The following is a 26723-nucleotide window of genomic DNA, read 5'->3' as shown; positions in this document are numbered from 1 at the left end:
TGGAACCTATCCCAGCAAACATCAGGTAGAAGGCAGGAGTAATCCCTGGATAGAGTTCCAGTCCATCGCAGGGTTAACACATTCATGCACAAATTAGTGCCAACTTATCAAAGCCAATTCACCTAACCTGCCTGACTTTTGACTGTGGAAGGAAACCCACACAGACACGGGGAGCACCTGGCACCTGAACAACGGTATCCTTATTGTGAGGCACCAGTGCTACCACTGCACCCCCTAGGAGTGAGGCAATGATAGGCATACTACATTCAAAATGGTAAATTAGATTTGAACAACAGTTACATTTGGAAAAATTACTGAAAACAATATTAACAATGAAAACATGAATGAAACAACTGAAACACAATAATTACAAAAAGACTAATGTTAAGGAAACATCAGAACTTATGAGCATCATGCTTACAGTTTTTCCTCAAAATTTCCTACATTGAGTTGGAAGCATAAAGCATAAACATTGATTAGGATTTACCACAGGATACTGGATTATTAAATGTAAATACATTTGACCGATTTTTTCATTCAAGCAGAGGAGCTTACTGATATTAGATTTTATGCGGGTAGGGGAAATCAAAACAGGCTGAAATTCACAGATTATTTATTCAGTTTTTCATTGGTGGATGATGATGATGAAGATGGCCATCATATAAACATTTTGATTAATTTGTCTGCTTTCCTTTCATATTTCAGACATAATCAGTTCCTCTTACTAGGCATATAAAGTGCTACGATCTTAATGTTTTTATTATATTTTTTTGGAGGGAAGAGTGCTAAACTCAAATTTCATATTAGTTTTTCCTGTGTTAAAAAGTTTGGAATCACAAGATTTGAAATAATCTGTTTATATGAAAGATATTTATGTTTCACATCTGCTCATCCAGCCATCTATCCATCCATTCATTCTCTAAAGCCATTTTCTCCAATCCATGGCCATTAAACATCAGGGATAAAAGAGGTCGGTAACAATTGAATGAGATACCAATTCACAATCTTCAGTGAACCTAATATGGAAGTTTTATACAATTTTTAAAGACTTTAAGCAGCAAACAACTCATATAACAAAACATGGTAAAGATGCAGATATTTCCAGTAAGATATATATTTAACCTTATGCTAATCAAACTTCAGAAAAGTTCATTATGAAAGTGAATTAAACACCCTTGAGCAACCGACACAGTCCAAAGGTGCACAAAACATGTTCAAGGACAACAAACATGAAATTTGCTTTCTCAACATTTTTATTTTTATATTATTTTTCTGCAATTGTAGAAATTAGGCATTTGATTTCTGTTTTAAATCACTACTAATAATGAAGGAAGCAGCAGAAATATGGTTGCCACCAATAGAGATAGCAAAATGACTTATTTAACAACATACAGTAGCTTGTTCCACTGTGGTAGTCCCGGTGCAGACTGAAGTGGGGGACCTGGGAGGAAGCCGGGGTAGTCGAAATGTACCATTGCAACTTGGAGACGAAATGGTGAGGAGTTGTCCTTTATTGCACACCAAGATGGAGTTGCTTCTTTGGAAATCTGAAGGGTTCCAATTCTTGGGTAATGAACCGTATTTAGCTGGTCACACCACAGAGTGGATTCCTGAGCACAGACATATGTGTTATGTTAAAGTGGTATCTGATGGGTCTGTCTATTGTTTGTGCCATTTGGTTTTTATTCTAGTGTTAGAGGTGCATGTTGAAATGGCATCAGTAAATCAGATTTTCAGATAGACCATAAAGACATAAGCATATCACTTTATGACTGTACACTCTATGTACCTAGTAATCATGCACAAAATATAATATGCTTTATTTTGTATCATAATGTCAGCAGTTCAGTTGTGGTTCACCTGCTGCCCATCTGAAAGCTCATCTGCACTTTAAGGAAAAGTCTCTGCTTATTCTCCATCATAAGTAAACAATTAAACAAAGTGATGCTAGTAAAGGGAACATTTCTCTAACTTAATAAGTCAGTTATGTGATTAAACTCAAAGTAAATCCAGTAAAAACTTCTGGTCACTGTAAGTTTATACTTATTCATAACTGTCAGCAGATCGACTGGCCTCTGCAAAATATCATCCTGTTGAACAATCAGTATAGGCAAAAGATCAATTTGGAAACTGACAATTTAACGTAAATGAAAACCTAGAATACCAGTGTACAGCAAGTGAAATCTGTGAGGAGAGCAAAGCTGTGCTGCAGGGCGGCAGAATGATTAATAATGCGTCAGCTTAATGAAAGCGCACTAAAGCAGATCTCTCTTAAGTGCTGCAAACAGATATCTAAGGCCCATTGCATTAGAAATTTCACAGCAAAGCATTGAACTGCTGTCCATTTAATGTCAGCCAGAGGGAATCTGAACAGATTGTTTGTTGAAAAGGCTTTTGCTTAGGGATTTTCTTTTTTTTTGAATTACTAAACAGATAAAAGTCCAATACCTTAAGAACTGCCCAGGCTCAGGTCTTGTGATATTGTGTTTGTGTATATATCTGGGTATCTATTCATATATGGGGTTCTGCTTACAAGAACAAATATTGCTACATAAACTAATACTATGGTTCTGCACAAAAATACGGTCCTCATGAAATCTCACTTCTAAAATGTATGTGCTATTCTAGCCATTTTCTACACCTATATAACCCAAAAAACTGGGTTGCAGTGAGCCAGAACCTATAAAAAGTATTCACTGCCTAGGAAGTTTTCACAGTTTATTGAATCACAGTGGCTTTTTTGACATTGATCAACAGAAAATGTTTTTAATATCAAAGTGAAAACAGATCTCTGCAATGTGGTCTACATTAATTACAAATATACTACACAAAATAATTGATTAATGTGCCACAACTAAATCATCAGTGGTGCAGCAAATTGGTTTTAGAAGTCATATCATTGGTTCAATGGAGATCACCTTTTTGGGGTTTCAACAGATTGTAATATAAATGCACCTTATCTTGAAGGTCCAGCTCATGGCAAATCAGTATCATGACCTACTCTACACATTGAAGACAAACAAACAACTCCATCAAAAGGGGATGGAAAAACACAAGTCATGGAATGGAGTCAAAAAATATCCAAGGTACTTAATATATCTTGGAGTCCAGTTAAAACAATCATTAAGAAATTTAAAAAGTTTGGCACAGTAGTAAATCTGCGTGAAGTAAGCTGTCCCAAAAAACTGAGTGAACATGCAGGAATAAGACCAGTGAAAAAGGTTATGAATAGACCTATGAGAACTCTGAAGGAATTTCAAGTTACAAAGGCTTGGACAGGCTGGACAGACGATGCAGACAACAGCCATTGTCTGGGTGCTTCACAGCATTATAGGAGTTACAAAGAGTCGCTGTTAAAAAACACACACATGACATCTCAGCTAGAAATTGCTGGAAGGAACATGACAGACTTAATGGCCTGATGAGACCAAAACTGAATTTGTTTTTATTGTCATCAGACTAAACTTCCCCTCCTCGAACTGCCACCTTATCGTGGTGGAGTGGTTTGCGTGTCCCAATGATCCTAGGAGCTCTGTTGTCCGGGGCTTTATGCCCCTGGTAGGGCCACCCAAGGCAAACTGGTCCTAGGTGAGGGATGAGACAAAGTGCGGTTCAACACAACCTCCTATGATGAATAAAAAATTCTCTGTACCACTCTGGAGTTGCCCCCAGTGAGAGGCGCCGAGCAGGTGTGGGCATACTTTTTGCCCCCCGACTTGGAGCCTGTACATTGGGGTTTACCCCGGTGGACGAGAGGGTAGCCTCCCTCCGCCTTCGGGTGGGGGGACGGGTCCTAACTGTTGTTTGTGCATATGCACCGAACAGCAGTTCGGAGTACCCACCCTTTTTGGAGTACCTGGAGGGGGTGCAAGAGAGCATACTTTCTGGGGACTCCCTCGTACTGCTGGGAGACTTCAATGCTCACGTGGGCAATGACAGTGAGACCTGGAAGGGCGTGATTGGGAGGACTGGCCCCCCGATCTGAACCCGAGTGGTGTTTTGTTATTGGACTTTTGTGCTCGTCATGGATTGTCCATAACAAACACCATGTTCAAGCATAGGGGTGTTCATATGTGCACTTGGCACCAGGACACCTTAGGCCTCAGTTCGATGATCGACTTTGTGGTCATGTCATCAGACTTCCGGCCACATGTCTTGGACACTCGGGTGAAGAGAGGGGTGGAGCTGTCAACTGATCACCACCTCGTGGTGAGTTGGCTTCGATGGTGGGGGAGGATGCCGGTCAGGCCTGGTAGGCCCAAACGTGTTGTGAGGGTCTGCTGGGAACATCTGGCAGAGCCCCCTGTCAGAAGTAGCTTCAACTCCCACCTCCGGCAGAACTGCGACCACGTCCCGAGGGAGGTGGGAGACATTGAGTCCGAATGGGCCATGTTCCATGCCTCTATTGTTGAGGCGGCTGACCGGAGCTGTGGCCGTAAGGTGGTCGGTGCCTGTCGTGGTGGTAATCCCCGAACCCGTTGGTGGACATCGGCGGTGAGGGATGCTGTCAAGCTGAAGAAGGAGTCCTACCGGACCCTTTTGTCCTGTGGGACTCTGGAGGCAGCTAATAGGTACTGGCAGGCCAAGCGGAATGCGGCTTCGGTGGTTGCTGAGGCAAAAACTCGGGCATGGGAGGAGTCTGGGGAGGCCATGGAGAACAACTTTTGGATGGCTTCGAGGAGATTCTGGTCCACCATCCGGCGTCTCAGGAGGGGGAAGCAGTGCAGTGTCAGCACTGTGTATGGTGGGGATGGTGCGCTGCTGACCTCGACTTGGGATGTTGTGGGTCGGTGGGGGGAGTACTTTGAAGACCTCCTCAATCCCACTAACATGCCTTCCAATGAGGAAGCAGAGCCTGGGGACTCAGAGGTGGGCTCCCTAATCTCTGGGACTGAGGTCACCGAGGTGGTCAAAAAACTCCTTTGTGGCAGGGCCCCAGGGGTGGATGAGATATGCCCGGAGTTCTTCAAGGCTCTGGATGTTGTAGGGCTGTCTTGGTTGACAGGTCTCTGCAACATTGCATGGACATCAGGGACAGTGCCTCTGGATTGGCAGACCGGGGTGGTGGTCCCCCTCTTTAAGAAGGGGGACCGGAGGGTGTGTTCCAACTACAGAGGGACCACACTCCTCAGCCTCCCTGGAAAAGTCTATTTAGGGGTTCTGGAGAGGATAGTCGAACTTCGGATTCAGGAGGAACAGTGTGGTTTTTGTCCTGGTCGCGGAACAGTGACCAGCCCTACACCCTTAGCAGAGTCTTGCAGGGTGCATGGGAGTTCGCCCAACCAGTCTACATGTGTTTTGTGCACTTGGAAAAGGCATTCGACCGTGTCCCTCGGGGAATCCTGTGGGGGTGCTCCGGGAGTATGGGGTAACGGACCCCCTGATAAGGGCTGTTCGGTCCCTGTACAACCGGTGTCAGAGCTTGGTCTGCATTGCCGGCAGTAAGTCAAACCCGTTTCCAGTGAGATTTGGACTCCGCCAGGGCTGCCCGTTGTCACCGATTCTGTTCATAACTTTTATGGACAGAATTTCTAGGTGCAGCCAGGGTGTTGAGGGGGTCCGGTTTGGTGGACTGAGGATTGGGTCACTGCTTTTTGCAGATGATGTTGTTCTGTTTGCTTCATCAGGCCGTGATTTTCAGCTCTCTCTGGATCAATTCGCAGCTGAGTGTGAAGCGGCTGGGATGGGAAACAGCACCTCCAAATCCGAGACCATGGTCCTCAGCCGGAAAAGGGTGGAGTGCCCTCTTAGGGTTGGGTGCGAGATCCTGCCTCAAGTGGAGGAGTTCAAGTATCTCGGGGTCTTGTTCACGAGTGAGGGAAGAATGGAACGTGAGATCGACAGACGGATTGGTGCGGCGTCCACAGTGATGTGGGCTCTGCATCGGTCTGTCGTGGTGAAAAAGGATCTGAGCCGTAAGGCAAAGCTCTCAATTTACCAGTTGATCTATGTTCCTACCCTCACCTATGGTCATGAGCTATGGGTAGTGACCGAAAGAACGAGATCGCGAATAAAAGCGGCTGAAATGAGTTTCCTCCGCAGAGTGTCTGAGCTCTCCATTAAAGATAGGGTGAGAAGCTCAGTCATCCGGGAGGGTCTCAGAGTAGAGCTGCTGCTCCTCCACATCAAGAGGAGTCAGATGAGGTGGCTCGGGCATCTAATCAGGATGCCTCCCGGACACCTCCCTGGTGAGGTGTTCTCGGTACGTCCACCTGGGAGGAGGCCCCGGGGAAGACCCAGGACACGCTGGAGGGACTATGTCTCCCGGCTGGCCTGGGAATACCTCAGGATTCTCCCAGAAGAGCTAGAAGAAGTTGCCGGGGAGAGGGAAGTCTGGGCATCTCTGCTCAAGCTGCTGCCCCTGCCACCCGACCTCAGATAAGCGGAAGAGGATGGATGGACTAAACTACTTTTTTTGGAGTAAACGAAACACTGCACATTATCAGAAACACACCATCCCACCATGAAGCATGGAGGTGATAGCATTATACTGTGAGGATGCTTCTCTGCAGCAAGTCCTGGAGGGCTTGTGAGGGTAGAAGGTAAAATGAATGTAGCAACATACATTGAAATCCTGGAGGAAAACCTGATGCAGTTTGCAGGAAATCTTCACCTTGGGAGAAGATTTGTTTTCCAGCAAAACAACAACCCCAAGTATAAAGCAGATTCTGCACAGGAATGACTTACAAACAACAATGTTAATTTCCTGTAATGGCCGAATCATAGTCCAGATCTTAGTTCAAATGAGAATTTGTGGCTAAACATGACAAAAGACTATTCTATCATGATCCCCATGAAACCTTACAGAGCATGAGCAGTTTGGCCAAGGAGAATGGGGAAAAATTGCAGCATCCAGATGTACAAAGCTGATAGAGAGACCTGTGTACACGGACACAAGGCTGTCCATGGCTGCCAAAGGTGCATCTACTAAATGCTGACCTAAGGGGGAGAAATACTTTATGCGCTTAATTATTTTGTGTTTTATAGTTGTAATTACTACTTTCACTTTGAGTGAAAGCCAAATGAAATAAACTGTGATCCAACATTGTATAACCATATAATGTGAAAACTTTCAAATTGGTGCATGCTTTTTATAGGTCCTGTTACAGGCCCATTTAAACTTGTCAATTAAACTAAGATAACTAGAATGTAAGAGGAAAACCTGAATGCCCAAAGAAAAACCTGTAATGACAGAACTGCAACTAGAAAGTGACTAGGCTGGGATTCAAACACAGTCTCTTGATGATATGACAGGGCAGCATTAACAATATTATATTATATTATATTATATTATATTATATTATATTATATTATATTATATTATATTATATTGCAGCAGTGGGTAGCACTGCTGCCTCGCAGTTAGGAGACCTGGGTTCGCTTCCTGGGTCCTCCCTGCGTGGAGTTTGCATGTTCTCCCTGTGTCTGCGTGGGTTTCCTCCAGGTACTCCAGTTTCCTCTCACAGTCCAAAGACATGCAGGTTAGGTGCATGGCGATTCTAAATTGTCCCTAGTGTGTGTATGTGTGTGTGTGCGCCCTGCAGTGGGCTGGCGCCCTGCCCGGGATTTGTTCCTGCCTTGCGCCCTGTGTTGGATGGGATTGGCTCCAGCAGACCCCTGTGACCCTGTAGTTAGGATATAGCGGGTTGGATAATGGATGGATGGATATATTATATTATATTATATTATATTATATTATATTATATTATATTATATTATATTATATTATATTATACGCTACCGTGGCTGAACATTTGTCTGTCCAAAATTTTAAATCACTTGTAGCTCGCAAACCATTTGAACTATTGACCTGAAATTTGGTACACATATACTACGTGATGTCTATTATCTGCTTTTGGGGTGACGATTTTTATTACTCTTTTTATTTTTATTTTATTGTGGAATCAACTCTTGGCAGCGGCCAGGTACGGTGCATGAGCATGGGCGCTGTTCTCATCCCTACCACCTTCGTTGTCACTTTTCCTACCTGTTCATATCTTAAATCATTCTTGAGGCAGATTGAAGACTTAAGTGGCAGCTTAAGTGAAAAATTAAGAAAAACACAAACACTGAAACGCAAACATTGACTTAATCAGTTTTAACTCAAAAAGATTCAGACAAAAGAAAAGAAGAAGCGGGCCACTAGGGTGGAGAAAAGAAGAGCTGCTCAGGAAGCAGCAAGTGCATCAACCTCTGAGCAAACGAATGATAAATGTACAGAGAAAGAGTATGAAAACTGGAAATGCTCAAGTCAATTGTATTCACTGCACATTATCATGCAGTGCACTGTTACTGGTTATATTATATTATATTAGCTGTGTAAGCCCGTGCTGTAAAAAGCCCGCAGTCAAAGAAACTATTGAAATTGTCAGAAAAAAAAACTGAAATGTAAAGATGTCAGGTAATTAAAAGGAACTACTCTGGGTGTATCTTTCCTAGAAGGATTCATTTCCCTGACGTGCTTGCATCGCTTGTGCATTAGCGGCAGGAGGAAAAGTAAAAGGGACACCGCTTTGCCGATGTTAGCAGCTAAGCGACTTTGTCTTTCCTCTGAGATTTCGTTTTGATGACATGCTGGCCTTGCTTGTGTTATTAGTGGCTAAGCAGGTTTGCTTCCTCAGAGGTGGAGCCCTTACCCCGACTCCACCTCTTACTTCCGGGTCAGACAGACACACACACTTCCACGTGTAAATGTTTATATATTATATTATATTATATTATATTATATTATATTATATTATATTATATTATATTATATTATATTATATTATATTATATTATATTATATTATATTATATTAGGCGGCACGGTGGCGCAGTGGGTAGCGCTGCTGCCTCGCAGTTGGGAGATCTGGGGACCTGGGTTCACTTCCCGGGTCCTCCCTGCGTGGAGTTTGCATGTTCTCCCCGTGTCTGCATGGGTTTCCTCCGGGCGCTCCGGTTTCCTCCCACAGTCCAAAGACATGCAGGTTAGGTGGATTGGCGATTCTAAATTGGCCCTAGTGTGTGCTTGGTGTGTGGTTGTGTTTGTGTGTGTCCTGCGGTGGGTTGGCACCCTGCCCAGGATTGGTTCCCTGCCCTGTGTTGGCTGGGATTGGCTCCAGCAGACCCCCGTGACCCTGTGTTCGGATTCAGCGGGTTGGAAAATGGATAGATGGATGGATATTATATTATATTACGAGCCTGCTTAATCCACAGCAAGGTTGCAGGAATGTGCGAGCATTTTATATTATATTAATACCATAACATTCTTAAATCTGCTTAAATGATAAGTTATGTATTTTAAAAGTCAAAGTTAAAGCGGAGTGAAAATCACAACAATGTTTTGCTTTGTGCTTTTTTCTACCTTCAAATGAAAAGGATACACTGCTTTGCAATATAGTATATGCAATGTCAAGATGATGGTCAGCACTCAATAACATTTTTGGCTTGCCAAATAGACAATATGTTTTAAATCCTTTTCAGTCAACTGTGGACCTACAGTAGGTCTCCATTAGCACCATTGTAAACTGCAAGAAAAGGCAAGGAATTTTAAAAAATAAAAAAAGCACTTCACTTTAGAACACAGTTTTATGTAGCAAATTAATATATATATCATGATTGTGAAGAAATAACTTTAACTTGAAAAATACCAAATTTGTCCTTTAATCAAAATCAGGATCAGGGGTCTATATCTTTGCATAAGGCAGAAGACAACCCTGAGCAGTGCACCAGTCTATTTCAAGAAACACATTCATACTCACTCACGCTGCAACCTAAAATGGAGATATGAGGGGAAAACTGGAATACCCAGCGGAAAACCTATGTTGATACAGTAAGAATATTCAAACTCCACACAGAAAACAACCTGAGTGCAGAATTCACACCTGGCATTCTTAATCTCTAAGGCAGCAGTATTACCCATGGCACCATCATATGATATGATATGATATGATATGGTGGGTCTTTTAAGCCTGTATAATTAAATATTTGCAAATGAATGTCAAAGGCTTGTAGCAAAGTGGCAATTCCCTTTCTTTTCTCTCAGTCAAATATTAAGGTTGGATAGGTTAGGCAAGTTGAGAGGAAAGGTGCTACAGTGAGGCTGCAAGGGAAGATAGCTAGCAGAGCCTACAACCTCTTGATAATATGTCATACTTATATTTTCTGATGGCCTGCCAAGTGGGTCACACAGATTTCTGCAAACAGGCTTCATTTCTATGGCTCTTCGCCTGAGAGTGTTTCTTAGAATTAATTGCAGCTACTTGACTATTCAACATTTTCTCCAGTTTCCACAAGCAATAATATCTAGGAACGGCAATTAGTATTGAATATGGCCACTCAAAAAATGTACTGAGGTTAACATTAAGCATTTATGTGATCAACCCAAGATAATTATGAGAATCGAGTAATGTGAGTTTTAGTAAAAGCACAAAAAAGAGAGATTTTTCATTATGGCGTTATGGATAATTCAGCTTTATGATTGTGATAACTTGTAAATAAAACAGTACAGTAAACAATTAAAAAATACAGTATTACAACACTTGTCTTTAATAATTTACTTTAATTGCCATCAGATCAGTTTATCTGCTGCTACGGCTCATAATGCTGCTTAGTTCTTTCCCAGGCCTATTTTTGAATATTGCGGTTTTTTTTTTTGGCAAGACTTTACTAGTAGTTTTCTGCAAAGCCCATAAGTTATGATGCAAAAACAAGCAAATTAAAGCAATGATTTTATTCCTAGAATAAATTAAGGTAATAAATAAAACATTAAACATCTTATTGTGCAAATTTAGTAACACAGAGCACTGCCTCCTGCAGGGTTAATGTCCTTTTGAATTCATAGAAAGACGTGTATATGAGACTGACATATTACATAAAGTGTACAATGAGTGGAGGTAGCAAATCCGCGTACAACATAGTTCTGTATTCCTTCTAAAGCATTTCGCTCTCCTGACCAAATCATTAGTACACCTAAAGATGGCCTACTCATCACTATGTTTCATTAACATCTTTGCTACATTGCTCCATACTTGTCACCTCCTTCCTGTGGCCTGCTTGTTACTGTGCTTCTTTAGTAGCCTAGGTGTCATTATACTCACATGGCCTACCTGAAACAATACCTGCCCTCTCCCACCCCACCTGCTCATAATCACTATGCTTCCCTGGCATTTTTGAGACTGAATCCCATTCTGATTACCTGTCACCTTTACTGTTCACCTGCTACTACGGTATATCCCCACCTGACTAGCCTACTCACCACACTTCCCTAAGTGCCCTTTAACTTGACATACATTCCCCACTCTACCAATCACCATGTTTCCCTGGCATACAAATTACAGCACTCCGTTCTGGTCACCTGTGATTACTCATCCACATCCTCCCCATTATTGAGCCTCCAAACCATCTTGTTGTGCTTCATTACTTTACCTGCTAGTACAATACCCCATAAATCATTTTGTTTTCCTGACATAACTGCTGCTGAATTCCCTTCCAACCAACGTGTCACTTAACACCCATGGTCTACAACTCCCAGCCTTAGTCATCACATTGATACCATAAACACCCCACAGCCTACCAATCAATATGATGTTGGTATATCTGTTACAATGGGCTCTGTGTGCTTGTGTGGTACTTCACTCTTCATTGGCCTACAATCAATAATCACTACAACCGACCTGTTAATCAATCAACAGATTATATATCAGTATACTTTCTGCCTTATCAATGTCTATGCCACCTTCTAGCATAAGTACTGCTTTCCCCCCATTACCATCAGGTTACTGATTGTAGCTGCCTGTCTGCCTACCTATCTTTAATCTCTCTGCTCCCTGCTAGACTGTCAGCAATTTTTCCGTTTCTAGCTGCCTCTGAAAAACAGTGAGTCAGGTCAAACTTCTAATGTGGGGCAATTACCTATGGGAAGCCTCACCTCAGATACCACAATGAGTTACTAAAAGAGTTTTCCGTCAGTTTCACACTGGATGTCAGATGATGGAGGGATGGCGAATGTGTGGGTCTGAAGATTGAGAATGCTGTAGTAAGAGGTGATTACGGTGAGGTGGGTAAAAAAAAAGTGGGCAGTAGGTGACCTATTCAAGAAACACATAGCACAGTTTTAGACCCACAAGGAAACCGAAACCTTTGAAAATGAAACAAAAGTATCAAAATATCGATAAGTATCAGTTATAACATTTAAAAATTGTTTCAATACTCAATATTCATGGTATCACTTCCCATGTTATGACCGTTCTTCCAGTTTGTTCTGACATTTGTCAGTTAAGTCTCATAGGCTACCAATAGCTGTGGCAAGAGTTGCAGCCCCATCCAACTACCATTCATTGAAGTCTTTGGAATGGGGCGTGGCCAAACAGAGGTCAACTTAAATGTTCTCTGTCCATAACTCACAGGGACAATTTTCATCATTTGCGTAAGGATCTTTTCTTTCCTTTCTAGGACCCAAACATGTGGTGTCTGTGAATTACAGGAGGAGTTAAATATTTAACCTTCTGTGTTTAGGTAAGACCCATTTAGTATAGGTGAGGACCTCTTTGCCCTGTTTCCACCCACTCAATAAGATGGCAATTTCAGCAGTGTCAGAGCCCTCACCAGCACACTTAACTGACACAGAGGATATACCAAGTAGAAGGGATAGGATAACCAATTTAGCCAAACACATGAAGGACCAAAATGTGAGTCAATACAAAGAACTTCAAGAAGTAGGTATCTTAAATTACTGAAACATTAGTTTAAGCCTGTAAACTGTTGTGTTTGAAATAGGGATGAGATGCTTGCTTTTTTTGTACAGGTTAAAACTACTTTTGTAGCCAGATAAATCTGTAACATATTAAGACAGGGGTCTGCAAATATTTTTACTTGATGGCCAGTTTCAATTTGTGCTGGTCATTCGTGGGCAACACTTATTTGGAACTAGTGCTATTGCACTCTCTCGATTCTTAAACCCTCCCTGCCGTGAAGTGTGCTGCCATAGCATGTTACTTTCTTTCATATTATTATGTATAATCTTAAAATTATATTTCATCACATTTACTATAAGGCACTATAAATTTTCAGTGTTTCTGAATATATATTTAGTATGCCGGGGATCATTTATAGCCCAAAAAGAGCATCCATCACAGATAGAAGAGAATATTAATATGCTAGTCTTGCAATACTTGGAGACCAATATGCTGGTTTCTCCAACCAAGTGGTTCCCAAATTCAGTCCTGTGGGAAAAATCATGGCTGCCAGTTTTTATTCCGACCAGATTCACAATAATTGGTAATAATTTATAATAAATAATCTTATTTAATTAGCTGGTCTTTTTTATCTTCTCTTATTCTGCATCCTGAAAAGCACAAATATTTCTATTTTTGCTATAGCTTTAAATGCTTAACTATCCTTTGTTGTTTTCCTGTTATTTTCCCCTTTTTCTGTGTAGTATGTACTCTTCATTGTATCCTAATAATGACAATTAAAAACAAACACAACAGACACACAGGCAAACAATACTGATTAATGAAAGGCTGCAACTACTTTAGTGTCAGATCCGCTAATTAGTAAATAATGGATTAAATAACCAGAACACCTGGAAAAGTAGAATGAAAATCATTATAAAAATATTGTTGAAAAAAAAAACTACATGATGATACCAGGATAGTGTCCTGTCTCTTTGTAAATATGACATGGATTAAGTGGGGTTTATAAATCCATTAAATGGATGGGCAAATGATAGGAGGCCATTCAGATGTTTGCTCTCATCTCAATTGACTTCTTAAAGCTACCAGGGTATTCTTTTCACATATAAAAGCTGTTGTTTGTCCATATTTGCTCAACTCTGTGATGCCCAATGTGAAGGGTCAGCAGGATACAGAGGCGCACTGCACAATTTTTATTTGTGCCATCTGGGATATGGTTGGGACCACTGCCTGCACAGAAACCCCTTGTGCCCTCCAGTAGCTGGCCGGGACCACCGCCCAGATAGAATGCAAAGCAGATATCCTCTAAGTGATTTCCGATTCCAGATGAATGTAGTGAAAGTGCCCAAAAAAGGATAGAGACCACTTATTAGTCCTTATGGGTGTAGCAAGAAGCTAATATCAGGTTGCAGCCAAATACAAGTATGACTGGCATTTTAGAAAAACTGAAGTTCACTCCCCATAGCATCAGGAGTGACCTGGAACTGTTGGTTAGCCAACTGGCCGTGCCCTCAGAAGTATTCAAGGACTGCACTTTAAAAGATGCCTCCTTCCCTCAGCCAGGTGCGCTTACAGTCAGGAGAAAGTGGAGGCAATGGCTCATCTGGCAAGGAAACGGAGAAAAGGAGAGAAACCCACCAGCATGCTTGTGAAGACAGGAGAGAGGAAGAGAAGGTAGGTCAGGAGCAGAATGTTGTGTATTGTAAAGATAAAATATCAACCTCTCTCTACTTCAGAGCCTATATTTGTATAACCTGTACTCTGCATTTCCCTAGAACCATTCTTTCTATTAATAAAACCCCTTGTGACTGACTGTGTGGTGACTGCAGATCATTTTAAGTGAGGGGTTGACTCTAGTGAGCCCCCCCCTCCTCCCCTGGTCACACAGGATAGGTATCAATTCCCTGTCACTCTAAATGAGCAGGATAGAAAATGGATAAATGAATTGATAGGCCCTCCTGATGTTTCTTCACGGCTCATATCTTTATGTTTGGTGTTCAGTAGAAGAGGAGAATTTTCCTCGCAATATCAGCTTCTCACACTATCAACTAAACATTTCACAAAACCTACTAACATGCATCTGCAAGCTGTCACTGGTGCTGGCAGTGTGATTTGGCACCTAAAAACTGGGAACTGTCAAATCATACTACTGACTCCCTGCAAGACCCTCTAAATGTATAAATCTGTACATCTGCAAACATATTCAACAAGATCTGAAACCTCCCTAAAATCAACTATAAATTTTCCACATGAGTACTATATATGATAAATGTAGGTCAAACAAAGATTATTTTCTTCTATGACACTGGCTGTCCAGAAAATACAGAACTAGGCAATGAAGAACCATCTATTGTTGAGTTAATCTTGACTAATTCTTTTAGTTTTAAATTTATATCTTATTTTAAGGACTGTCAAACAGCTCTATGCTTTATTCATCCATCCATTATCCAACCCGCTATATCCTAACTACAGGGTCACGGGGGTCTGCTGGAGCCAATCCCAGCCAACACAGGGCGCAAGACAGGAAACAAACCCTGGGCAGGGCGCCAGCCCACCGCAGGGCACACACACACAAGCACACACTAGATACAATTTAGGATCGCCAATGCACCTAACCTGCATGTCTTTGGACTGTAGGAAGAAACCAGAGCACCCGGAGGAAACCCACGCAGACACGAGGAGAACATGCAAACTCCACGCAGGAGGACCTGGGAAGCAAACCCAGATCTCCTTACTGCGAGGGTAGCAGCGCTACCCACTGCGTCACCGTGCCACCCCGCTTTATTCATCTTTGGTGCAAATTTCTTTAGAATTTATCAGTTTAACCCTCGGCTGCGCAACAGCTAAATTATTACCAAGAAGCAAGCTTGTCTAATTTTGACATGTAAACATTAAAATGACCCATTTAGTGTACAGAAATCACTGAACAAGAGTATATGGAATTAGAAAAAAAAGTATCACAGTTAATCTCTTCATAGCTTAAAATTTAACATGATTGCAATATTATTGGGGGAAACTGAAGCCCAAGAATGGATGGATAGACCTCATCATCACTAGCCTCTTTGACACATATTGACTATTTCAGGAGTATTCCAGTAAATGACAGGATCAAAGCATGCGTCGGAGAAATTTGGAGATGTCATCCTAAAATACTTAACTGGGCAAGTTCCGATTTCAGGCCCTTATAAGATCATAGGGCATTTACTGTTTTGGCTTAAATGTGAACAATGAAACAGTCATAAAATTTCTGGGTCAATTGCTGATATCAAATAATAATAATACTAACAAGAAGAAAAAAAAACTGTCTTTTTTCTCATATTTCACACATTCAATGCAGCTTAGAATGCAGAAATTAAATTAAATGTAAGATATTTAACATTTCACACTAGGTGCAAAGCAGAAAACTGGACCAGTCTGGAAATGTATTTGATAAAGTTGGAGGAAACCCCACACAGACACCAGGAGAATATGCAAACTGCAGGCGCAGGACTCAAATCCAGCACACTGAATCCATGAGGCAACAGAGCTAAGCATTGAACTAAGGGCTCCATAACATAGCCATTTCTACATTTCTTCTTAACCTTTTTCTCCAGGGCAGGATCATGGAGCAGATGGAGTCTATCCCAGAAATCACTGGGAGCAAGGCAGGAACAACATCTGGACAGGAGGGCCTTTCCATCACACACACAAACTAGGGCCAGTTAAACAATGCCAATTCACCTAGCCAGCATGTAAATTAACCTTAAAATATACATATATTTAATTATGAAAACAAAACTAGTAAAAGATGATAGTGAAATGATCATTTACTCTGCATACTTCATTTATGGAAGTTGTTTTTAATAATAAAGCTATTTACACCCATGACTTCCTGAAGAGCATAAACACACAACTAAAGGTATACTTTGCAAGGTTAGCTTTTTTTTGAAGAATGCCTGTAAACTAAATTATAAGCAGTTACTTGCCATCCATGTTGACAAGGCTATTGTTATGTGATTTTTGGAAAAGATGCAGTAGTAAATGACCTCATTATAAAGTTCATGAATGTCTACAGAATGGTGAGACCAAAGGTTCTGGATATTTAGTCAACTCTGAGGATTCTGAATGAGGCTTTGATATAAAAATGCAATTGGATTGTACTTGTTGAGACATACACTATACAGTAGTGAGAATAAGCTAGTCTCACTAAAGTCCACGAATAGTTCAATCTGGTAATGTCTCAGGTGGCTTTAATAAACATTGACATTCACCTCTACTGGGCACTGGCGGGAAGTAGGCAGAAGCAGAGAAGAATCAGCGACACACCACAAATCCATGCAGTTGTCCACTGTTTAATATCTAACCTTTAGTCTAACCTTTATCTTACCTATACGAAAATTACATAAGCTTCCTCTGAACCAACACCTCCAGCTGTTCAGTGCCACATTTGCTACATTCTGACTCTTGGGGAACATTTTTAAAAGTGTTGGGGAAAAAGAACACATTGCATAGTATTTTGTATTGAGATGAAAATTACTAAAACCACATACATGGGAGAAAACATCTCTTGTGTCATAACAAATATGTTATGTGCTTGGGGTTGGGGTTCATCGTGAATAGTGAAATACTATATAAAAATGAAATTGCTCACTACCTTAGACAGTTTTTCCATTAAGCCTATTTCAAATGAAGGTATTTGCTTACATTTAATTTTGTGCAGTGAATCTTCTCAATTTAAAATGTAACATTGACAACAGACTTAGATATGAAATCAGTCTTTCTAAATATACTGTATATTGTGAGTTACATTACATAACAGCCAAGGCAAACAGCACGATAGACATTCAGAGACAAAATGAGAAGTGGCAGCAGCATACTACTCAAGATAAATAATGTATGGCCCATCGCAGCTCTTGCAGGCATTAAGTCCTGCTAAGCATAAACCAGAAAGCTTATGCATGTACAAAGTAAATGTCACCATCTGCTTCCCAAATTAGTATTTGAAAGAATGGCTTTCTTTCTGTTACTACAGAATTGACAATACATAAAATAAACTAATAAACAGTTAGTCTCAGGGTCTTAAAGGTTACAAAATTTCATTGAGAAAAAAATTCTTGAGACTGAAATATCCCACCACTTTTGATAATGAAGAGCAACTGGAGACCAGGGCACATTTAACAGGACATTTTTATGATAGTCTATGGAAACAAATACATGAATATCAAGGAAACAGATCTTGTCAGAATAAGTATGTGGATATCCTCTAACACTCTTTACGCTAATCCTCATATTCACACAGAGATAAATTAGAATTGCCAGTTAACCAAACAGACAAGTCTTTGAGATGTGGAACCCAAACCATAGGGATGTGAAGCTATATGGGAGAAAAGGACAGCATGGGTGTCTACAAATGAACATCCAGGGCTCTTTATTATTAAGAAAAGAGATTTGGCTCAGGAGGATTTCTGCCTCATGGGTGCAGCAAAACAAGTGTCCATTAGATTGTCCTGTGGTCTTGAGTCTGAAATATTTTCAACAGCAGAGAAGCTCTGACCATGAAAATGATTCGCAAGAGGCCTTCATGATAAAGTGAAGGAGGGATTTAAACTGAAATTGGGTTTAGACTGGGGAACAAAAGTAACAGCTCCTTGGTGGAAGGAAGGTGGCAAATAGAACCTAGATACAGACAGCCATGAGGAAAGGACAGAAACATGCCCACAAGGCCCACCTGCTCAAGAAGGCACATGTACAGGACCGTCTTAAGTTTGCCAGTAAACTTCAGATTTATGTAACTTGTTTTTTATGGATTTTTGGTTGATATGCTGTCTCTCTCCATTAAAATGAAACCACCATAAAAATTAGAGATTGTTCATTTCTTTGTAAGTGAGCAAACTTACAAAATCATCAGGGGATCAAATATTTATTTCCCCCACTATATATATACATATATATTGTGGTGGATGGATGGGGCTCTTGCCCTGCCAGGATGCCTGGAGTATGGAAGGACCTTGAGAGAGACAGTGTACCTCCCCTGGGACACAAGAGGACAGGCCCCCTGGTTTGCATCAGGGCTATAGGATTCAAGCTGGGAAGCTCAACCCAGTTGGGGCCCGTGGCCGCCACCAGGGGATGCCTGGAAGATCCCAGAGCCCTGGACTAAACCACTTCTACCACACCAGGAAGTGCTGCTGGAAGAGAATCCGAGTGCACCTGGAGTCAGGGTGCACATGGAGTACATCCATGTGCAACATGAAAGGGATCACCTCACTCCATTCGAAAAGCCGGAGTCAGAAGGTGGAGGACAGAGCTTAAGAGTGGAGGAGTGAAGGTGGCAGAGAAGAGAGAGAAAGAAAGACGGGACTGAGCTTATTGTTGATGACTTGTGCACTGTGTTGTGCTACACCTGAAAAGGCTTTTGGGTTAAGGTTAGGGACTGATATACCACTATAAATATATATTAGAGTGGTCCAAAAACCAAACCAGACAGTTGATATTTGTTGAATCATTTCTTCACAAGGCATATTTTTGTCCATTATGGATAATGTACATACCAGTGAATTTTTGGCCTAATTATGAAACATTTAGAGGTTGCTCCATTCTGAACAGTTTATTTGCATTGTTACTAGATTTCTCTTCTATGATATGCAGCATCTTAATTCTTACATATGAAGGTTTTTTTATTAAAAACAAAAAAAAACTGAAAACAGAATTCAGAACCAGGATGCCATTCACAATGCTGCTAATAAAGGATGCCATCAGACCATCATAGCTGGAATCATGTTATCTGTTGTAGTTGTGGTGGAGCAATATGAGACATGAGCAATGCAGGATGACAGTGATGTCAAAATATTGAGTTCAAATGAAGGAAAATACTTTTTTGGGGCACAGAGACATAATTATAGGAGTAAATGTCCATAAATCAATTAGGCTAAAACAGGAACCAATGAATAAGCAAAAATGCGGTCAGATTGGGACAAAGAGATCAAATTTGGACAAAGACCATTACCTAAAGGAATGAGGTCTAAATTGTAGCCCAAGTGTAGGCAGCAGTGAAGTTCATTCAACATTTCTCATGTCATTCTTGTCTGTATGTTTAATACTCTTCATTATCATGTGCACAATCTGCTTAAGAAATATGTTTTTTTCATATATCATCATAGTTTTACCTATTACTGCATTGATTCATTTTCTTTTTATGTTATATACAGTATTATACATTTGTGTTTTTGTTTTCACTATTTTACTTTATTAGTTTATGAGAAAAGTATTTCTGTCAGGAGAAAGTTTGTTGTTTCAAGAAGTTTTCATCAAAAGCTCTCTTTTTACTAGTGATTCTTTTATTTTGTCAAATCTATATTATGTTAATGTTATAACACCCATTACCGTATCCTGACACATGAAGAAGCCCATCAGTGCTAAACTCTGGACACATTAGTGCATCACATTTGCTGATGAGCTCACCAATGGCACTTTTGAATTGAGGCCCTCAGGAACCTTCTACTCTGTGAACTTCTGCGCACTCCCAAAAGCACCTCAGCTAAAAGAGAAAGAGACACGGAGAAGGGGAAAAGGAGAGCGAGCGACCTAACATATGCAGTTGAATTCATTCTGTAGAAATCCAGATGGCGTTTCTCAGCAGAGCTTGAACAGGATTGTTCACTGAATGGTGTTTTAATGCAAGCTAAGGATTGAATAATATTAATTATATTTTGTATCATATTTGGCTTTTATTTTGTAAGTTTTCCACAGTGTATTTCCCAACCTTGTCTATTTGTGGAGCTGACTGCTCTCTGTTGGGAAAACACCAAGGTACAACAACAAAGGATATGAGACCAACCAAAAAGCAGCAGCAAACAAGACACAGCTCAGTACCCGAGTCCTCCATGGGAGTGATGACGCTGTTTAAATATAATCACAACTGGGTTCAAATAAGCATCAAGAAACAGCCCACTAATTATAATGGCAAAAGGAAGGCATAACCAAGGGCAGGGTCGACCATGACAGTCCACTCAGTTAAAGTGTAGCTTCAAGGCACAAGTAACCCATCTGTTTTGGATAAGCTAATGGACAAAGTAACAAAGAAATGAAGAGTGGAAATCTGACAACTGAGCAGTCCTTGTCAAAATATGGCACTTAATTTACCAAGGGACTTAAAGCATCCCTCATCCTTTATGAAGCCTGGAAACTGAGACTGAGAAAGGGCTGGGGATGCATATACTGAGGGTCTGATTCCCAGCTAAATATAAGACATCATCTTAGTTAGGTAGGTTATGTAAAGAATAAAGCATATTTTCTACAATTACAAAACATTTCTATGCAGAAAACAACTGGGTTAGATGGGCAGATAAGATAATGTTGACCTATAAGAAGTACAGATGCAGCAGTAATTAATTCTTCCCAGAAACAACCGTGCTACATTCTCACTCTGCAGATGTTTTATAGATTTTCATAAACTATCAAGGAGATTGTCTAATTAGCATATTTATATATATTTTTATGCAGTCTACAATTAATGTAACATTTTAATTAGGCCTTTTTGCAAACTGTTTTGTAATAATATGGTATGAATCAAGAAGATAACGCTTGTGTGAAAACGTTTGCATGACCATTTGAATTTCTCTTGCATGTGATAAGGCAGTATGTGCATGATCTACTAGGATTTCTCATGCACAAATTAATTCTAATCTGCATGTTAAAATAATGTTGCATACAATTTCCAAACAAAGTGGTGCAGTAGTTTAAATGCAGAAAAAAATAATAAATAACAAAAGCACACCCAACAAACAAATTTCAGCATATCAACAGAGACCAAGGAGCAGGTGAGGATGTGAACAGTTGTGGGTAAAAATCTAAAAAAAAACTGAGATTGGGTGAAAACCATAAAGAAAAAGGAAAGGCATAAATTGGAATATTTAGAGTAGTGAGAGGGGTTAGGAGCATGTGCTGATACAGTGCATTGCTGCACCCACCACATGATAAACCAATTCAGGATCCCAGATTAGAACCTGAGTGCAGCCATGCAATGGGTGACACCACAGCACCACACTAGTTGGAGTGGAATGGAGTGGAACAGTGTGAGGTGTTTTATGGTGGTTTTTCCCTGCAGGTTGGAGGGCCTACATGCAGGGCTGGTTGCAGATTAACATCACACCCAGGACAGAGCAACTGCAGGTTAAGGGCCTTGCTCAAGGGCCCAACGAAGTAGAGTCACTTTTTCCGTTTACGGGATTCAAACCGGTGAGCCTCCAATCACCAGTGCAAATCCCTAGGCTCAGAGCCACCACTCCGCCCAATAGTGAGAAAAGAATTATTACTATTAAAAGCATAAGAATGGAAGCCACTCAGTTATCAAGATTATGATGATGATCAAGTCCACCGAAGGTAACAGTGGAATAATTCCTGTTACTAGGCAATAGTGACGGTGTACTTGATATAAGGGAACATTTTAGGTTAGGTGGCAGAGGAATTTATTATATAATGTGGATTGTCCCTGAGTGAGTGGCCTAAGTGTATATATATACAGTAGATACCTCATTCATGGTTCCTTAAAATGCACCACCACTGCAGTGATTAGGGTGACATCTGTAATGAAGCACCCAGAATGAGGAGTTTCTTCATTAATAGAGGATATCCTTCTCATATTGTGGACAGGGCCCTCAATCAAGCCAGGAGTAGATCTCATAGCATTCACTCTAAGAGGAACCGTAATAATTAAACCCACAATCCCGCTGATCCTACCATTTCACCCTAACATATCTATCTCTCTCACAGGTCATTAAACAAAAGTTCCTCATTTTGCAGATTGGTCCTTCCGCAGGAGCCTTTTTCTCTAACTGTCCCTTGATCTCCTTCCATTGACCACTTAACCTACATAAACTTCTTGTCCACAGCTCACTTCACAGACAAGAGACACATTCTTCACCAGGTATTATGAGCTATAACAGGAGCCACTGTGTCTTTTGTAAATATGTCACCAACAATATCTTTGTATCTGGTCCCTTTGGTAAATTCAAAACAATGGGCCTTTTGCTTGTCTAAACATCTACTACATTTCTTGTAGGAAATGTTTGGCCATCTACACAAGTGAAACGGAAGCAGTTAGCAAACTATTTTAGGCAGCAAGTCTGAGCCATTAAAATCAAAGACCTTACAAAGCCTATTGTAGAACACTTCACATCCCTTGAACATAGCTATACTGACCTCTCTGTGTTCTTTCACAGGGCTTCAGAGACACTTTTCAACGACAAAGAGAAGAAGTTAAGCTCGTTCTCAGCCTGGGATCGTACATTTCTCCAGGACCTCATAACCAACTTACTTTTTGACCTCTCCTTTCATTATCTCTAAAGGCTCTTGCATAATTGAGTCATTCAAAGTTCAAAATAGACAAATTTGCAGCTTTCTTTGGCCACCTCAACAGTTTTTGTCTACCTGATGCAGTGTGTCTCTCATTTGTCCACCTCCAAAACAAAATGTAGCACTCCCTTTTCTCCATTTTCTCCTTTGCCCACTCTCACTGCCACTCTCTCTCATCATTTTTCCTCCCACTGTTCTACCTCAAATGTAAAGGGTTGGAAGAAAAAAGGTAGCTAAAAGGCTTGGTGAACGTTATAACCAAAATAATAACTCAATAGTGTGAATAAAGCAAAATAAAACCAAAACACGTCAAGATTTGCTTTGCAAAAGCCTCTTATACCAGTAATTTTGTAAGGAACACATATGCAAGCGTTGTTGGAAATTTATCCACAATTTTGGATAAACACAACAGCATAATATTAGCTTAAGTTTCATCATACCATTGACGTCACTCACCATGATTTCTTATACATGTTACCCTGACAATGGACAATTGCATCCTGGCAATAAAGCCTCAGAATGGTGGTGCCCACAGAAGAACAATATGGCATTGTGGCACAATGAAAATAAAACAGTTAATTTAAAATAATATTCCAAAACTAAAAAATGGGTAATCAATAGAATGTACATGATTCAGATTGTATAAGAAAAAATATGCGAAGAGGAAGCAAAATTTACAGTCTGCTAAATAAGATCAAAACAAACAGAAGATGATAACCCCTGTCAGAGAAACCCCTGCCCCTGCCCCTGCCCAACTTATTTCCCATGTCTAGACTGTCAAGAAATGGCATTTAAATGGCACTCAGCACATGGGTCTGGGTCAGTCCCTATACTTGTGTATGCTTGACTCTCTTTTTTCTAGACTGGCAACTGCCTAGGCCATGTGCCAACCTACCCTGCCTAAACAAACGCCTTGCCCATCAAAATCCAAAGACTTAGAGGATGAATTGGGGTGTGTTTGGGAAGTGTTTACACAGTGTCCCTAAATGATGCGGCAACAGTTTGATGAAAAATGACTGTGCAACACATAATGGTTATAATGGAACTGAAATGTATTTATTTCTGATCACTTTAATATTTAGATGTAAGACTTGTCAACTTGTAAAAGTAAAATAGCATCCATAATGCAAACCCTAAAAAACATACTGATTCTGGCTGTCTCACTGAAAATTGTAAAAGTCACCAGTTTAGGGGCATCCCAAACCATGGAGGATAGTTCAACAACTCTAGTCCGTCTCCCTTGGAGCCTGCCCTCTCATCCCTCAACCCCTAGGCTGTAAGGAGACATACCTGAGTTACATGGAGGACTTTGAACTGTGTCAACATTCCAAAAGCAGACAATTTGGACATGTGTGCTTGGTCACCGTGTGCCATTAACGATTCTTCTGTACACACCAAAATACAGATTTGCAAAGTCTGTGCAGATCTTTTCATTATTTACTAAAACATGTACATTTTCTCAGCACCCCCCTGAATATGTGATACATTGTTAATGTGCCCACCTAGTAGCAAAACTGTTAGACTGTCAGATACAAGGATGCACATTCTATCCCCGCCGTCAGGCCCTGAGCGCCACTTACTTCGCAACAGAAATCATCTATGGCGGCAATCTGATCCTGTCCACTGAGAGAGGCGCTATATAAAAACGCATTGAAGTTAACATACTTGATCAATAAATGCGACACAAGGAGGTGTTTTAATTAAAATGTGCGACACTAGATTACTGTACAAGGACCAGAGGACTGAATTTGCATTTGTGCACGTGATCGTCAGTTCCTCCATCACCTCCAACCCCTCCTCTGGCTCCGGCCTATTTATACAGAATTTATTTTCATTCAGCCAATCGCAACCCAGAATGACGGGATGATACAAGCAAAGTTGGCATGTCAGGGCTCCACCTTTGGATCTTGCAATTCTGTAATATGTAAAAACTAGAGATGGTATAGCGGACCACGGGACTGCTTATTTATAGGTTGCCTGTTAGAAAAGCGAAGAGCAGTTGATTGCAATGTGAGAAGTCTTCTTACCAACATATAAGACGCCCTCCTTGGTTTTTTCGGCAGCGACCGCTACCCCTTCTTTAGTCTTTTCGGCCGCTGCGGCCATGCCTTCTTTAGCCTTGGACAATCCTTTCATTAAAACATCCATCTTGGCTGTTATGCTGGGTTTGGGAGAAATACACATATCAATAAGCAAGTTACCTCCCCTTCGCTGTCAGCAAACAAAGAACTAAATAAGCAACCACGTTAGACATTTATCACACACACACGGACGTACAACTAATAAGAGTATCCTTAAACGTATACACGCAGCCTAGCAGAGTAATACACGTATTGATTGCTCATACTGTGTTTTAATTGTAAGGCTAAAAATATACAGTGGCGATCGGAATAATTCGTACACACGTGCTCATCTTAGACACCTTTAACTGTTTTTACTCCTATTCTGCAGATATTCAACAGCGGGGGGCTTTTTTATCCATTAACACATGCGTGTAAAATATTAACATTCTACAGTGATGTCCAATGGTGAAGGCGTTTCGATCACTAAAGCAGCAAAGTGACAGATTTCTGTGTGTGTGTGTAACCTATGTGGTGTCATCAACGTCAAAGGGTTAATCGGTAGTGCGTTTTCTCCGATTGACCCCTTTCTGTAATCCATCAGTAGGGATTACTTGCCATTCCTCGTTTTAAACCTTCGGGGCTCCCATTTCCGTGAACATCTACACAAGACAGGCTCGGGTTTGCTGCTTTACTTTTAATGAGCCGGTAAACCTCAACCTTTCTCAAACGCGAGATCGCGCCGACAAGCATCCTCTTCAAAATGCCGGCTTAATGTGCGGTATACGAGCAAAAGCCACGGAGCTCGGCATAGCTCGTCGTTTATACCGTTTTTACATCCAAGACAGTTTTGCTTGGACACCTTTATTACTAATCGTATTTCAGGCGCTAAATATAGGTAATTAGGCTAACCGATCAAACGGGGAAGCGAGAGGTTAAAATGTCCCCCATTAAGAATTAGTGACATCTTCAACCTTATAGCAAAAGGGACGGCAAAACGTTAAAATATTCACGGTGTTCCTAAAGCATCAGAATACAGAAAATGTTTTATTGGCATACAAATACCAAAATTAGAGTAGAATGAAATAACCTCACCTTTAACCAAATGAGCAGGTCTCCTTCTTCGTCTTAAATTAGCTATAGTCACAGATATCGTCGGGGGGAGCGCGGAGAGCTCAGAATAACATCAGCGCTACACGGGGCCCTCTGTTTATCTCCGAGCCAATGGCTAAGGTCTCTTTTATGTTTGAGCACAGAGAATCAGAGCACTTCTGCCATTGATTTCTCGAAGATGTCAGCCTATATATAACGGCTCTGTGTGGTTAATATTGCAATGAGCTTCCCCCTATAGACAGGCACCCTATAAACCTGTAGTGCGAGGATTTCATCAGCATGAATCCTGCAATCAGACAACGACACTGCAACTGCAATCCACCCCACCCCTCCCGCTCTGCTCGGGCCTTTTGCTAAGGTTTTTCATCCTCACTATGAAATATGTAAGGAGATTTATTTACATCCTTTGATCTTTTTCTTTTATGGAGCTTTGCACTTTCAACCTTTATTATTATTATTATTAGTAGTAGTAGTAGTAGTAGTGGTAGGAGGAGGAGGAGTAGTAATATTAGTATAGTAGTAGTAAATATGCAGAAACAAAT

General features: G+C 40.9%; 1 protein-coding gene across 1 annotated transcript in view; it reads right to left on the bottom strand.

Moving 5' to 3' along the window:
* Positions 1 to 26488, bottom strand: part of sncb (synuclein, beta) — a 118848-nt gene extending 92360 nt beyond the window's left edge. Inside the window, exons 1-2 of the mRNA XM_028813721.2 lie at positions 26164 to 26488; positions 25036 to 25169 (exon numbers count right to left, since the gene is read on the bottom strand). Of these exons, the coding sequence (XP_028669554.1) occupies positions 25036 to 25156 (121 nt within the window). The 5' untranslated portion in view covers positions 25157 to 25169; positions 26164 to 26488. The remainder of the gene's footprint in view (positions 1 to 25035; positions 25170 to 26163) is intronic.
* Between the last annotated feature and the right edge of the window lie 235 nt (positions 26489 to 26723).

The sequence above is a fragment of the Erpetoichthys calabaricus genome, chromosome 11 (assembly GCF_900747795.2).
Source record: "Erpetoichthys calabaricus chromosome 11, fErpCal1.3, whole genome shotgun sequence".
NCBI lineage: Eukaryota > Metazoa > Chordata > Cladistia > Polypteriformes > Polypteridae > Erpetoichthys > Erpetoichthys calabaricus.
This window is presented reverse-complemented; position numbering and strand designations above follow the sequence as displayed.